The 17116-nt window shown below is 38.9% G+C and overlaps 1 protein-coding gene across 3 annotated transcripts in view; it reads left to right on the forward strand.

Annotated features, from left to right (window-relative positions):
* Positions 1-8661, forward strand: part of Atad2b (ATPase family AAA domain containing 2B) — a 131768-nt gene extending 123107 nt beyond the window's left edge. For all 3 annotated transcript variants that reach the window (XM_038319166.1, XM_038319168.1, XM_038319167.1), the window contains one exon: positions 5300-8661. In XM_038319166.1, coding sequence (XP_038175094.1) covers positions 5300-5341 — 42 coding nt within the window. In that variant the 3' untranslated portion in view covers positions 5342-8661. The remainder of the gene's footprint in view (positions 1-5299) is intronic.
* Positions 8662-17116: the final 8455 nt, after the last annotated feature.

The raw sequence follows: 17116 nt of genomic DNA on the forward strand, positions 1-17116 counted from the left end.
CCCCACATCACCTCATGATCTCTGTTGGGCAGGGCAAGTAACGAGTTGAGAGAGAAATCTCAAACTGCCTCCACCTCCAAGTTCACACAGCTCGGCATGTTTGTGTGGGTCTGAAGTTCTACTCTTGGGCACACCTGCAATAGCAGCATTTAAAGACTCACATACACAGTTGCTTCCACTACACCTGTATAGAAAACCTTCCTTAGTTGTTCCTGTAAGGACACTGGCTGTTACACAGAGAAACCCTGTCTTAGAAACTGCCTCCCCCACCCCCCCCCAAAAAAAATCATAAGCCGCAGTCATGTTGGTTTGATTTTAGGGAGGTAAAAATGGTTCAACATATTGCAGCTCAGTAAGTGTAATATATCCCTATGAATAGAATGTAGAATAAAAAAAGCTTATTGTCTCAGTAAATGCAGAAAAATTTTGATAAAACTCCATATTCATTATGCTCATAAAAACTGTGTTTAAGAAACCAATGGGTAACATCATACTGAATGGGTGTCCTAGTTTGCTTCTCTCTTGTTAAGTGGGCAGGCATCCCATCCATTAAGGAAAGTCAGAGCGGAGACTAAGGAGAGTACTGTCTGCTGGCTGCTTCTGTATCTGTGGCTATTCAGCTTGCCCTTACACACCTATGACCACCTGTAAACTGAGGCTGCTCGTTCGTTTCTAGCTGCTCAGACCTGAACAATCACACAGAAACTACATTCAAGAAAATGCCCCACAGACATGCCCATAAGACTGTCTGATAGAACAGTTCCTCAACACAGATTTTCTCTTCCTAGGTATGTCTAGGTTTGTGTCAGGCTGGCAAAAATAGCCAGCACAATGTAGAAAAACTGAAAGTGCTTCCTTTAAGATCAGAAACAAGACAAAGATGTCTGTTTTATTGCACTTATGCAAAAGATTACTAAAAATTTTAGCCAGTACAATTATAGACAAGAAGAACTGGTGACTAAGCATTCAAAGCATTCAAATATGAGCCTATGGGGGCAATTCTTATTCAAAGCACCACAGGTTCTATACATAGAAAAGCCTAACAACGATATCAAAAGACTCTTTGAACTGTGTAGAAAGTTCTAAAGACTATACCAGGTGACTGTTGGATGCATGATTCAGTAAAGCAGCGGAATACAGAAATCCAATTAGTAGCTTTTTTTATAGACCAATAATGAATTTTCAAAAAGTAACCTTGTTGGATAGGGAGACTAGGAATAAACTTAAAAGAAGTGGAAGTCTTCCATCATGAGAATTACAAAATACCAATAAAACAAATGATAAGACCCTCTTATGTTCATGGATTTGAATTATTAATATTGTTAAGATATTTATACTATTCAAAATAATATGCTGATTCAATAAAATCCCTACCAAAATACCAGTGGCATTACTCATAGAACTAGGAAAAAATAGTAATAAAATTCACATAGATGCACAAAAGAATTTAAACTGCCCAAACGTGAACAAAAAAGAACAAAAGTATAGACAACACAATAGTGATTTTTAAGATATACTACACTGCCTTAGTAACCAAAAACACATGTTATTGCCATAAAAACAGACATCAGAGACTAATGGAACAGAATAGAAAGCTCAGAAATAAATCAACAGCTTTTCTCAAAGAAGTGTAAAAATATCCTTTTAAGAAAGAGCAGTCTCTCTAACAAATGCTTTAGGGAATACTGCATACCCACATGTAGCCGACTGAAGCCTGAAGCCTTAACAATCAACCTACCTAAAAACCTCAAAACAAGTCATACAATGTAATGTAAGATCTCTGAGTGCTAAAGTATAGAGGAATCATTTTAAGATACTGGTGCAGGCAATGGTTTTTTGGATAGAACTCCGAAAACACAGGAAACAAAAGCAGAAATTGACAATTAAGATTACATCAAATGAAAAAGCCTTCTACACACACAGCAAAGGGGAAAAAAATACATCAACAGAGTAACATTACCAATCAAAAAGTAACCCAGTTGAAGTAATATTGGCACATGATCTGAATAGATAGTAACCAAGAAACAGATAGATTTTAATAAATATACAAAAGAATGCTCAATATCATAAGTCATTAGGCAAGTGTAAATCAAAACAAATGAGTTACCAATTCAGTTAAAATAGTAGTTTTTAAGATAAAAAAATAATACAAATGCTAGCAATGGTGTGGAGAAAATGGACCTTTAGACACTGTTGGTGGAAATGTAAGCTAGCCACTCTGGGAAATAATATAGATGTTTCTGGGTAAAACGAAGAATAGAATAACCATATGATTGTTATGTCACTTTCCTGGGTATAAATGAAACCAGAATATAGAAAAGAGACTCTTGTGGGACTGGAGAGTTGGCTTAGTGGTTAAGAGCACAGACTGCCCTTCCAGAGGACCTGAGTTCAATTTTCAGCACCCACATGGCAGTTTACAACTGTCTGTAACTCCAAGATCTGACTACATATTTTCAAAACAACACTGCACATAAAATAAAAATAAATAAATTACATATGTAATAAACTAAGCAAGTCAGGTGGTAACAGCACACGCCTTTAATCTCAGCACTTGGGAGGCAGAGGCAAGTGGATCTTTGTGAGATCCATGTATCTCTCTCTTAGGGGTCTCCTTATTTCCTGTCTTCTCTGGGGTTGTGGGCTATAGGCTGTTTATCCTTTGCTTTATGTCTAATATCCACTAATGAGTGAGTAGATATTAGACGAACATAGCTTGTTTGTCTTTCTGTGTCTGGGTTGCTTCTCAGGATGGTTTTTGGAAATGCTTTCAAAACATGCCGTAACTACAGTTCAGTGGCCCTCTACAGACTCTTCAACTCATGATATGTGTATATATGGAAATATCACAGTGAGTCATGCTAACTGTATAAATAATATGTGCTAGTTACAGTGAAATGAAATTGAAAACTTAAAACCACTAGAAGATAAGTTCACATTTTTTAAAATCAATAAGACAAAACTATGTTCATATACACACACATATACAAACGTATATTCCAAAACATGCTGCACTTGATAAAACACAACCAAACACAATGTGTTTTCTTTGTCTGGATTCTAGACTAGTCAATTTCTATCACATTTTATTTTATTTTGTTTTGTTTTGTTTTGAGATAGGGTATTAGGGTATAGCCTTGGCTGGCCTGGAATTCTCAATTATTTCATAACTATATTTTATGAGTTTCATTTTTTTCAAAGCTATATAAGTTATACAATATGTAGAAGCTTCCAGAAATGAGAAAATAAAAATACCGCCACTCCCTGCCATCTAGCGGGTATAATAAGTGAGATTTATTGGGAATTAAACTACCAAGGCCATCTGAGGGAGGCAGAAAGAAGAGCAAAATGGTGGAAAAGCAAGCAGATTTTAAAATAGCAGTATGGTGAGCTGAGCTAAGTTGTCCGGATTGATCCAGACCTAGATGCCCTTGCTAGAGGTAGTTAACCTTTGGGGAAGGTTAAGGGAGATTTCCGGAAGATTAAGGATGGTTTCTGGTGAACAGAAACCATTTTAGATCTGCTTTTCCAGGAAACAGAAATCTTTAGGCTTGTGTACCTGGCAACAACCCTTCTGTTTACCTGGTCCTTCTGTTTAGGATAGTGTCACTTCACTTCTATTTTGGGGGAGGGGGGTCTTTGGACCTGACAGTCATTTGGAATGTCTTCTAATGTTTTACAGTACCTAACTTTCCATAGTACTTATTATTAATGTGTGAGTATGTTTTTAAAATTTTGATCATATTGTATATTTTGCTTTATAATTTGATTTTCCTTCCCAGCAGTAAATCATAAGCCATTAAGTAGGAGTGATTTTAATTGATCGCATAGAATAGCTGATTAATCAGATAATAATCTGTTTAATATTGATACAGATCAGATTTTGTTAGAACTGTATGAAGGTAGAAAAGATATATTTGGTGTTTGTCTATCCTAATGTAGTACAGTTTACCGGTGTGTGTGTTTGTGTGTGTGTATTTTTTTTTTCCAGACAGTTTTTCCATGTTGTAGATCAAGCTGGCCTCCAACTCACAGAGATTCATCTGTCTCTGCCTCCTGAGTTCTGGGATTAAAGGCATGCACCACCACCACTGGGCAATTTTTTTTTAATTCTACAACTTTTTCAGCATTTTTTTTAATTCTACAACTTTTTCAAAGAAATTTAAATGAACTGCATATTCCTCTGAATGGGATTTATAATCTTTATACTCTAGAGGCCTACTCTAAGGCATGGGAGGGTTGGTAGAATGGCAGCAGCCCCCTTAGCCCTTTTCCCTGGTCATCTGGGATAGAATGGAAGGAGGGATGTGGGAATAAGGTGCAGCCTCATTTTGTAGTAAACTTTCCTGCAGTGAACATGCCATTGGTTTTAGTAGTCAGTAAGGTATATTGAGTAAGGGAGGTCCAGATGCTGACCCAAGCTTGCTTGAGTCCCTCTTCTGACTTTGGGTGTGGTGGTAGACTCTCCTGCAGTCACAGGGCTTTGGAGGCCCAGAGTGTAAGGATTGTAAATTGGACCCCTGCCTGGGCTCTATAATTCTTAGCCAGCCAAGACTATCTACTGAGCCTCTCTCTCAAACAAAACAACAAAATGAAATTCTGATCTTGCCCCTTAGTGGCCACCAGATTACTTTCTTCTGTGCCTCCCTCAGGTTGGTTTTTTTTTTTTTTTAATATTTATTTATTTATTATGGATACAGTGTTCTGTCTGTGCATATGCCTAAGGCCAGAAGAGGGCACCAGAACTCATTACAGATGGTCGTGAGCCACCATGTGGTTACTGGGAATTGAACTCAGGACCTTTGGAAGAGCAGGCAATGCTCTTAACCACTGAGCCTTCTCTCCAGCCTGTTTGTTTGTTTTTTAAATGGGCCTTATAATAAATCCTTTCAACACTTTCAGCATCATTGTAGGAACTACGTTTATATATATATATATATACATATATGTATATATGCTACATATATATATATAGCATATATATATGGGCATGAATATATATCTTATATACCTATTTATTTACTTATATAAATATATTTGGAATATATTTCTTAGTGTAGTATCTGGCATCGTAAATTATTGAATGATGCTATCTTTGCCATCCCTGTTGCCAAAGAATAAAATAAGCAGTACTTAGAATTGTCTAGGGCAGATGGTTTTACAGCAGAGTTGTAAAAATATTCAAATTTGAACTTGTATCTCAAATTCTTTACTAAAAGTTTAATTTAATGTGAGCTTTTTGTGGCGAGGAATTCCTTTGTCTCCCATAGTGGATAACAGTTACTTCTTTCTCTTCCAGGAGATGGAAAGAACGGTTCATATGTTTGAGACATTCCTATGAACTTGTGAGACGAGTGGTTTCTCCTCTCCAATCTGCTCCTGCCGAGCGGTCTTCTGAGCCATTCCCTTTCAGATTGCACCAATCCTGCGCAGAGCCTTGGTGTAAAGTGCTCGCTCACTCATTCTTTCTCTGTTGAATTTGGTGCTATTGTCTCAGGTACCTGAAACCAACCAGCCTACAAGAACCAAACAAAACTTCAGAAACATGTTGTATTTTCCACAAATAAAAAATACAACCCCACAGCTTGGAGATTCTGGTGCTACGGAAACTGCTTTCGCTCTGCCCCTCTCTTCTGCCCTCTTGGAGAGTCTCTTAGGGAGCAGACCAGCATACCAGAGGGAACTGGATGGGGCAGTTCTAATTGTGCTGAATTGTTGGAAATTGTGGGCGACCTGCTTTTTCTTTTTCTTTTCCTCTTTTCTATCTCTGATCATATCCCATCCCCTCACCCCCAGGTAATGGACTAAGACCTGTTTTAGAATTGGCTATGGTGTATTCTGGTGGACAACTGAAGAAACTGGGTGAAATTAGGTTAGGCTCTTTAGAACTGCCTTTAATGTGCCTTTTTATTCATTTGAGAAAGATGAGGCTTACTGGATGGGCTCATTTGTAGCAAAATAATTAGAATGTTTTATTTGGTTACAACCTTGAAAATAAGTTTTGATACTCAGTGTCATTAAGAGACAACAGTATTCTGTATTAATTGCCTGTCTTGTTCTCAAAATAATCAAAATATTCAGTAATCCACGTGATATGCTAGTTTGTCATCTTTCCTGTGGTGTGTTTCCAGTTAAAAAAACACACACTAAAACAGCAGCAAATGATACACAGTCCACAAAACCCCGTGTACTTCTCCATATTGCTGACAATGATGACCAGAAAATAAATAGTTGGTGGCCATTCTTCTGTCAGATGCAATTTAATAGTTATTCATGTTTGAGTTACCAGAGAAAAGTGGTTTTCATGTATAGCCAATTGTTATTGTTTTGCTTTAAAGCCAGGACTTGCCAAACGGACAGAAAAGAGGAATTTGTTTGAAACTCTTTAAAACTCATTTTCTGTATAATTGCAAGTAAGCTCTGGTATGTCCTTGAATAACAGTGTTAACATTTAACCCTGTCCCATGCTCACATCTTCACAATGCTTCAGTTTGATTGGAATCATTTTGGATCTTGTTAAGTGATTTCTGTGGATTGTACTTATGAAAATAATTATGGGTTATTAATTTTACAAAACTTTCTAAGAATTTGGAGACACACAGTCTAGGCAGTTGCAAAGAGGCAAAGGGAATGCAGTGACTTTTTTATGAGATAATTTTTAAACAAAGTACAGAAAATTTTGCAGACAAATTGGCTTGCTATATTCCTTTATTATAGCCGTTAGCTGCAGGTGTGTCTTTCCAATATATGCAACACATATTTGGGTTCTAATTAGGGCACATGGTCGAGGACTACTGCAGAGATACTGAGCTACCTCAGTTTTGTTTTTAGTTACCAACAGTGTTTACAGGGTTCTGTAACACTTTGCCACCGTTTACACGCTGAAGCTAAGGTACCTGTCTCCTTGTCTCTGGCTGTGGTGGTGTGCAGAGAGCTCGCGCTGGCCTCAGCTACTGCAGTAATCCCAAGTGCTTTTGCATTTACCTTCATGTTCACCGTCTTCTAGCTTGATTTTTTTTTTTTTTAGATGATCCTTGTTTTCTTTATACCTGGTCTGAGGTTTTCATGACATTTAGTTAGTCATGTAATTCAAGATGCTACCATGTAGACACACTGTATTTTTAAGGTGGGCAAGTGTGATTAACGATGAACCATTTTAAAGGGGAGGTGATTTGAAACCTCTAATTTGATTATTGGGAGGATTTTCATGCTTTCTTTAGTATTTATTACCATCATACCAGTGCAAACTATTTTACTGTCTAATACATTAGCATTTTGTATTTTGATGGAAATTGTTACAGAATTTAAAGATTTGATGAAATAAGATGTAGCAGATTTTTTGTAGCGAGTTTCTGGTAAAAGGGTTTTTGCAAGTCTCAGGTTCTTGCTGCGCTATTTTCTTCTTTAGTATTTATTCCAGTTTCTCTACTTCAGAAGCATTCTGTTCACGTAACAGCAGCACTTGTGAAAGGAGGAAAACCGCACGTGTCTAAGGTTTCCGAATCTTGCACGTGAATTAAGATTTTAGCCATCAGTGAGTTTGACAAAGGAAATTTATTTATTTAAGCATTAAAATGCTTTCAAAAGATCACGTCTTATTTTATGTTTACCCTTGATATAGATGGAGAAATCAGAGGAAAACTCAGTATAGGAACTGCCACTTTGAACAGTTTAGGTCTCAAAAGACTAAGCCAGTCTCATGCCAAGGGGGGAGATGAGCTGAAATCGCACCAACTCTTCAGGCCCCTTTTCCCCCCCAAAGAGAAACATACTATACCAGTTTTACAGATATCTGGTGGTTCTATAGATAAAAGCAGCTTGTGAAATTATCCAAGTTGACTCAGTTTTGTTTACCTTTCTGTAAAGTTCTTAATTTTTGCTGTATAGCATTGGCAAAAATAATGTACAAATTGACCTCTGTTCTTACTTCCTATGTGAGCATTATATGTGATAAGCTCCTGTGTAAAACCTTGCTCTCAGATAAATAAATTATGTATCCCAGCCCAGCCAAGCAAGAGTTCATGCTCAGCTGTGGGAACTCTGGGAGCTTCTTGAAGATGATGGAACTGCATTAGGTTTGAAACTGATGGCTGTGGAATAAATTGTGTTTTTGAGCTTGAATCTTACCTGTGATTAATTTTTTAATGTCCTTTCATGACTTGATTTTTCTCATATGCCAATGTATTTGTAGGTTTATTGAATTTTATTTTTAGGGAGTGGGGTGGTAATTTCTTATCTTCCCTTGTTTTGATTAAGTTGGTTCAGCTATGGTGCTAATCAGTAGGTTTCTTCAGTGTCAGGTCCCGTAGCTGAATGCCATTGCTGTTATAATTATTATTTGTAACCATTTTGGAAGCTTGAATTTGGGCTTGTACCTGTATCTTTTATATTTTGTACATTTGGTTGTTTAGACTTTGGGAGTCCTATTTGGTTTTGGTCATGTATGTCTACTTTGTAGATTAAGTAGACTTCATCAACTACGGTCTATTTTGGGTTTGTAGTTTAATTTAGAATTGTGTTAAATTGATGTTTTACATTTGACTTCATTTTACATTAGTTTGGAGTAAATTATTTAATTTTTGAATTCTGGAATTTGAACATTTACTGTAATTTGTAATATAACTGCTGTGAAATACTTGAATAAAGATGATAAGAAAAACATGTCTTTCTTTCGCATGATTGCGAGTTCTGTTGGCTGCATCTGCAGGGCTGCTTGTCTTTCTGAAGTGCCTAGTTCTACAAAGAGCACATGTCGTGCTTAGTAAGTACCACCATCTTGTTATGTTTTCTTTAGATTTTTAAGTACGCCTCTGGATTTCTTAACTGAAAGGCTTTCTTCTTCCCGTTGAGAGAGTATAGTTTTAATTTAATTGGAAATTTTGTTGTCTAAACAATGTTGGACCGAAGCAAGTAGATTATTTCAAACATTTGTTTTTATATCTGAATGTTTACTTTAAAAAAAAGACCTTAAAATTGCTTTTGGGCATAATCAAACTTTGAGGACGTTGGAAATAAAGTTAGATTTTATTTATCCAGTTTTAGTTTCCATAGGGAACTACAGTAAAGGCATAGTTTAATCTTGATCTAACTATTTAATGCTCTGTTTATAACTTTTAGACCTGAAGTGACCTTTGGGCCTTTTTTTTAAAATCTGAATTCCCTCTCTTAGCCTACAAGTATGTATGTGCTTGTTATATCTTGGGCACTGTGCTAGGTGGACTTCATTACCTGTGGTTTGGTGTGGGATAGACAGGTGAAATGTTCTGTCCTTCAGTAGCCTCTACTCTGCTAAGGGAAACAGAAAACAAAATAAACACCGATTAATGTCACTCTCTGCTCTTTTTAAGAACTGACCTTGGCATTATAGTTTAGTTGATTATCACGATAGAAATCTCACTCAGGATGCATTTGTTTTTGGAAATGGTTTGGAGGGGTTTGGATGTATACACTCGTTTTGTTCTCTTTCACCTTCACCCTTCTAAATTGGATGTCCTCCCAGCTGCCCAGTGAATTGTATGTTAGAACTCAGAGGGAACTGATGCTCTTGTGAGACTTTCACAGCCATCGCCCTCTCCTTTTAAGAGCACAGTTATCTTAGGAATGCTTGGGAGTGATGGAGTCAGGCTTCCTCCTGCTTTTGACTTAACAGCAACTATTGATGTCTGATTAGTGCCCACTATTTTCCTGACAGTGCTTTTATCCCAAAAGCATGTCATGTCTTTGTAGGGTCACTTGGAGGTGTTAATATGGCAGGCCCCAAAGACTGCACATCCAATGGAATTTGAGTCATAAGGTTTGTGTGGCAAGCACTTACCTGCTGAGCCATCTAGCTAACCATCCTGGTTTTCTTCCTCTAATTAGAATTCTATTACTGTCTGGAACTCTTTCAGATGTTCCAATTGACTGAAGCAGTAAAATTTCCAGTAAGGAAATCCTATAGTAGCCAAACCTTAGTTCCTTGTGCACGGAAAGCTACAAGACAGAACACAAAGGAAAGAGGGACTACAGCAGTGATTTTTTTTTTTAATCTTTGGGTTGCAACCCCTCTGGAACCAAGCGACCTTTTCATGGGGGTTGCCTAAAACCTTTGGAAAACACAGATATTTACATCACAATTCATAATAGCAAAATTACAATTATGATTGGGGTCACCACATGAGGAACTGTATGAGAGGGTCACAGCGTTAGGAAGGTCAAGAACCACTGGACTAGAGAAAATGTAGCTAGAGCAGAAGATAAAAAGGCACATTTTCCTTGTGTTGCTGATATGCTTTATGACTTGAAGAAATGATCTGAACCTAAGTCTTTGTTATACTAACCGTAAGCTGAGACCATGCTTTAGTTTCCTGGCTACCTAGACCCGAATAATCACACAAAACTATATTAATTGCAACATTGTTTGGCCAATGTCTTAGTTGAGGCACTGCTGGAGGAGAAAAAAGAACTCACTCTTGGCAATTTTGAACGTTTTCTTCCTGGTGGGTATGGTGTCTTAACAGCATCTTGAAAATCAAAATATAGAAAAGAGGTGTGTGAGGGGAAGCAGGACAGTGAAGTGCAGAAGCCATGTGTGGTGGTAGTGTGCTCCCGTAGTTTGAAGTGCAGAAGCCATGTGTGGTGGTAGTGTGCTCCCGTAGTTTGAAGTGCAGAAGCCATGTGTGGCGGTAGTGTGCTCCCGTAGTTTGAAGTGCAGAAGCCATGTGTGGCGGTAGTGTGCTCCCGTAGTTTGAAGTGCAGAAGCCATGTGTGGTGGTAGTGTGCTCCCGTAGTTTGGGACTTGGGAAGCGGAAGCAAGATCAGGAGTTCAAGGCCATTCTTGGTTTAAAGTATATTTGAATTTAACCCGAGCTACATGACACGCTGTCTCAAACAAAACAAAGGCAAAAGGCACAGGAACAGGCAAATTTTAAGGTTGGGTCACCACAAGCAGTTCCAAGTTGGCTTTAGAACAAAACGGGCATGTAGTTTTAGTGTTGGAAGGACTTCACATGTCAGTTTTTGTTCCAAATAAGAGATGCTACAGGTCCCAAATAGAGAAAGGTAGAGCAGAAGTGACAAGAATGAGAGTTCCCAATAGAGAGGCAAAATTAGTAGGAGCCAGTGACTAGATGTTGGCATTGATGGCTCCAGTTGCTCCTGGTTTCTGCCTGAGTCATCGGGTAGTTTAGTCATCACCTGGGATTGAACAAATTAGAGAGTAGTATTGAACATTGTGGCCTCTAAGTCCAGCCGACATTAATACAATAAAGCTTCAAACGGTTCAGAGGTGAAGGCTTTGGAGGTTAAGCTGCTTGCACGTGGGTGTTCAAACCATCACTTTAGCAGTACTTTCAGGGCAGAATGACAGTAGAGGGAAAGCCATGTTTAAGCCAAAAGTAGATGATGCCTGAGGACTGATACTGCTAATGCCTGATCAAAAGAGCCAGAGTGAAGACTAGTGTCAGAGAGCTCAAGGTAAGAGAGCATGACTTCCAAACAGAGCACTATCTGATACTTCTGTGGGGGAGGTAAGATACGTCTCTATTACAAGGGTATGTGGCAACTTGGAGATCCTTAATACTTTGAGAAAAAAAGAAAGTGTTGTAGAATATTATTTTAACTATGTAAAGATGTGTTACATTTGTTTATGCTGGGGAACTTTGGCTATGTAAAGGTGTGTTACATATGTTTCACCTTGCCTGCCTAAGGAACCTGATTGGTTTAATGAAAAGCTGGATGTCCAAGAGCCAGGCAGAAGAGGGATAGGCAGGTGGGCTAAGAGAATAGATAGAGGATGAGAAACAATAAAGAGAACGAGGAGAAAAGAGGTACACGCCTGGGGCCAGAAGCCAGGCAGCTGCCAGGCAGACAGACATGAGAAGCAGTTAAAGTAGGACATACAGAAAGAAAGGAAAAAAATGAAGGAAGAAGAAAGAGAGTGTGTGGTGATATTTCATTTGTATTTTAGTAAATAAAGCTTGCCTGAAAACTAGAATGCAAAACAGTCGCACTAGTCAGCCATACAGGCCAGGCAGTGGTTGCACACACTTTTAATCCCAGCAGCCACACTAGTTGGCCATAGAGGCTGGGTGGTGGTGGTGCACACCATTAATCCCAGCACTGGAGAGGAATATATGGTGGGATGTGACAGGAACTGCCTCTCTTTCAGTCTGAAGATTACATAAAGAGGTAAGAGCTCTCTAGTGACTTGGCTACTTTGCTTTTCTGATCTTCAGGTTGAACTTCAATATCTGTCTCTGGGTTTTTATTAATCATGCTATAGTTGGCACCCAACGTTTGGGGTATGAATTCATGAAAAAGCTATTTGCCTGTGGCTTTTTAGCCACCAGCACAGGCTGGAGCTGCACACCGGCCTCCAGCCCCACCTGGCCAGGCTTTCTTTTCTTCCCAGCCCACTGAGTGAGTTTGGGATTTTCCTGTTATAGCTTCTCTGAAACAGCCTCCAGCTGCCACCCAAACTCCAGAAGCACCAGGCTCCAAATGCCACAGGACTCATCTGCCCTTCAGGCAGCCCTCCCCTCACCCCATGTGCTTTTTATGAACAATCCCCTGTGCAATTTTTTTTCAGACCCCTCTCTCTCTCTCTCTTTCCACCATGGGTTGCGGGGTCTCCCTGAACCCACTTTGTGGGCTGCTGCAAAACTAGGTAGCTGCCTTGAAATCCAGTCAGGACTTTACTGTCCTACACAGCAGCAGTAAGCCTCACATCTTCATCAACATTGGTAGGTCTGGTAAGACAATAGGGAATTCTTTTTTTTTTTTTTTTTTTTTTTTTTTTTTGGTTTTTCGAGACAGGGTTTCCCTGTAGTTTCTAGAGCCTGTCCTGGAACTAGCTCTTGTAGACCAGGCTGGCCTCGAACTCAGAGATCCGCCTGCCTCTGCCTCCCGAGTGCTGGGATTAAAGGCGTGCGCCACCACCGCCCGGCTCCAATAGGGAATTCTTAAAGGGAGAAATTATTTAAAAGAGTTTTTTTCCACATTAAAAATTGGGACTAAACCATTACAATGGAGAGATTCAGGTCTCTGTATGATGATATGCTAGATAATTTGAAAATGGAATGATTAAATGAGAGGCTATCTAATTTAGGTGGGATTTATATAATGTCAGTTGTAAACATCAGCTTTATCATTTCTGTTTTATCACTAAAAAAGTCGCTTAATCTGAGTGCTAAGATACAGGCCTTAGAAAAACCTAATAAAACAGATCACAGAGATATTCAAATCCAGATACAGGAATTTAATGAAGAACCAATTTCAGCATTGTATTATAAGAATAGAGAGAAACAGTCTAAGGTTTTCAAATAACTAACCTTGATCTATCCAGTAACCTTACAGGAATTGACAAATGGCAGAGACTCTGTTACGGCTAACTGGACTCCTGTGCCAATGTTATTTTTAAGGAGATTCAAGGAAGCAACAGTTTCATATGGCATGCATTTACCTTGTGTGAAGCAAATGTTGAACTCGTGGTCAGTTTGTAATAGAATTGTTCCTAAACACTGGATAGAATTTGTTAAAGGTGTTTTAGAACTTGATATGCAATTACAGTTGAATACCTGGTTCAGAGACTAGGTTAAAATTATTGAACAACAGAGTAAAATTAGAGGTAGAAAAATCTCCCTAGATCAAATCCTTGGAGAAGGATACTACTATAGAAAAGTAACTGTTTATGATGACCACATCCTGGATTTATGCCATGCAGCAGCTTTGAATGCTTGGGATAGAAATGGAGAAATAGGAAAGAAAATTGAATCATTACTGAAGTTATACAGGGCCCAAAGGAAGCCTTTATGGATTTCTTTGGAAGACTGATTTCAGCAATAAATAGAATGATACCAAATTCAGAAGCTAGACAAATAATTGAATCTCTGGCTTTTGAAAATGCCAATTCTCTATGCAAAAAGGATAATTAGGCCGTTAATTTGGAGGAATGGATTTGAGATACAATTAATATTGAATGTCTTTAAAGCAAAGAAAAACCAGTCTAAAATTCACAATCCCAGAGAACCTAGACCACAAAGAGGACCCTAAGAGAGACATGCATAGATCTAATCTACATGGGAAGTAGAACAAGACAAGCTCTCCTGAGTAAACTGGGAGCATGAGCATCATGGGAAAGGGTAGAAGGGGAGGGGGGAGCAAGAGAGGGGAGTGGAGAAAAAATATATAACTCTATAAAAACAAAAAAATGAATGTCATGAACATGATGCATGGATAGGTTTGGTGACTTCCAGAGGTTTGAGGAAAAACAAATGTCAAATGTTATAATTATGACAAACAAGTTCACCTTAAAAGAGATTGTAGACAGGGCATTCCTAGAAACAAGATTCTTTTCTAAGAATAATCCATTCAGAACACCCCTCCCTTCTAGGTTATGCAGAAGGTATGGCAAAGGCAGGCTTTGGACTAAGGAATGTATGTCAACAAGGAATATTTAAGGCAATCTTTTTCCATCTGGAAACTGTGAGGGGCCTCTCACAAGTCCTTATGCCAAATTCGGTTCAGTCATTTCCTGTCATTGTGAAGGAAACTCCTTCCCAGAGCAATCAAAGAACCTAATGCCTATTGTAAGAAACCATGCTACTCTGGATAATAGAACAGCCGTAGAAGAGAGAACAAAAAATTTAGGAGAAACCATAAAGTGAGTATTTTGGCAAACTTCTATAAATGAACAAAGATCAAAATTAAAGATACAAATAAATAACATCACTGATGGTCTTATAGACACAGGTGCAGATGTAACAATTTCATCAGAATCTTGGCATTCAAATTGGCCTCTTCAGGATGTTAAATGTTCAGTTTTTAGGTATTAGAACTTTATCTCAGGTAAAGCAGAGTGTGAGATGGGTTGAATGTTTAGGGCCAGAAGGACAGAGAGGAAAATTAAAGCCATAATTGGATTGGCCCTTTCACCGGGTTGCCTAAGACCATTAGAAAACAGATATTTGCATTATGATTCATAATGGTAGCAAAATTTCAGTTATCAAGGAGCAATGAAATAATTTTATGGTGGGGGGGTCACCACAACATGAGGAACTGTGAAAGGGTCACAGCATTAGGCAGGTTGAGAAACACTGCTCTATAATAACAAAAACCAAAGAACAGTTGTGTATGCAAAGCACAGAGATACTGCTTCACTTGCAAACAGGTTCCTGACCAGGCAGAAACATGACAGACACGGTGGGTTGGATAAGCAGAGAGAGGGCACTGAGGTATGAGGAGGAAGAGAGACAGAGATCCCACGATCCCACAACTCCTTCATCCACATCTTGTGTGTCATAGACCAGCAATGCACCTACCACACCAGGGTAGTATGTGAAGGTGATGGCGAGTGCTCCTGGGGGACAGTGTCTCTGATCTGAGCCTGGATGCTCTTGGCACCCACCCAAATGCTTCACATGGCTAACTCCACACCAGCGATACTCATGCTCTCTAGGTGAAACATGACAATAATGGCGTTTGCCAATAGCCAAGACCCAGAAGAGTGCCATTTTGAATAGGTGGTCATACTCATCAGTCTGGGTTGCCATTGTCCTCCTATCCAGTCTAAAAAATCCATATTATCCCCCTCTCAACCAAAGGTTATGAGTTAATTTTCTTAGTCAATATGAATGAATTCATAGATTTAAACATATATGGTATATTTACTTTTTTAATTTTATTTTTAATGCTGTGTGTCTGTGTTTCTGGGTGGGTATGTATGCATGAGTGTAAGTAAGTGCCTGTGAAGGCCAGAACTCCCCTGGAGTTAGAGTCATGGGTGGTTGTGAGCCCTACCCACTCCATGTGGGTGCTGAGAACTGGTCTTACATCATACTTTTCTAGAGCAGTAAGCAACCTTAACAGTTGAACCATCTCTCCATCCCCCAAGATGGTTTAGGTCATCACATTGTTGTGTGTTGGTGCCGAAATGGTCCCATTTGGCATCAGTAATCATTTCAAGTTAGCTCCTGAGTCCAACCTAGTTATCTCTGTTAGTTTTAATCTCTGTTGCATCTCTGGTGATGCCCTCTCTTTCTTCAGAGACTGGCAATTTTTTTGAGACAGGGTCTTTCATTAAGCCCTAACTTACAGACTGTCAAGTATTACAGACTGTCTCCCCAGTACGGCGATTACAAGCTCACCACTACACCCTGCTTCTTCCATGGGTACTGTGTACCAAACTCAGGTCCTCAGGCCTATGCAGCAAATCCTATTTTGACTGAGCCATCTGCTCTGCTCTTGGTCAATGTCTTTTTTACTAATCTTATGCATGAAAATAGTTCTTTTCCTAAGGATTTTTTGTTTCCTGATTTCTACCTTTAAATATTATTTTTCTTCTTTGAAGTAGCTGACATTTCCCATGTTACTGATTTCTCATTTAATTCTGATATGGCCAAAGAATATACTCTATATGATTCTAATTATTTTAAATTTATTCTGATTTGTGGCCAGAAGTATGCTGTTTCTTGGCAAATGTTTCATGTGCCCCTGAAAAAAAGCAATGTATTTGGTTGTCATTAGGAGGAGTATCTTCTAAGTACTCACTGATTACTGTGCTGTTAGGGTCTTCTGTACCCTTGCTGATTTCTTCTGTCCATTCCTATCATTTACTGGGAGAAGTGTGTTGAACTTGTCGAATGTAATTGTGGATTTGTTTACCTCTCCCTTTGGTTCTATTGCATTTTTCTTCCTGTATCTAGAAGCCCCATTGTTGGTTGTATCACATTTAGAACTGTTATGTGTTCTTAGCAAATGGAACCTTTTGTCATGGGGTAACACTCTTTACCATGCAGCACAGTGCAGGAGTCTTCTGTGCTCAACACACACACCACACACACACACACGACACACACAATATTGGATATATTTTCAAGACAGGGTTTCACCATGTAGTCCTGGCTGTCCTAGAACTCACTCTGCATGCTGGGCTGGCCTCGAAATCACAGTGATCCACCTCCTGCCTCGTGAGTGCTGAGATGGAAGGTGTGTGCCACCACTGCCTGGCAGCTCAGTCTGTTTTTAAGGAGGCATTTGAATGGCATTGCTTTTTCCACCATTTTACCTCATGCAGCTAGCCTCTCATCTTTCCATGTATGGATCAAAAGTCAAAATTGTAATAAATTTAATTTTAAAA

Source organism: Arvicola amphibius, chromosome 2 (assembly GCF_903992535.2).
Source record: "Arvicola amphibius chromosome 2, mArvAmp1.2, whole genome shotgun sequence".
Taxonomy (NCBI): domain Eukaryota; kingdom Metazoa; phylum Chordata; class Mammalia; order Rodentia; family Cricetidae; genus Arvicola; species Arvicola amphibius.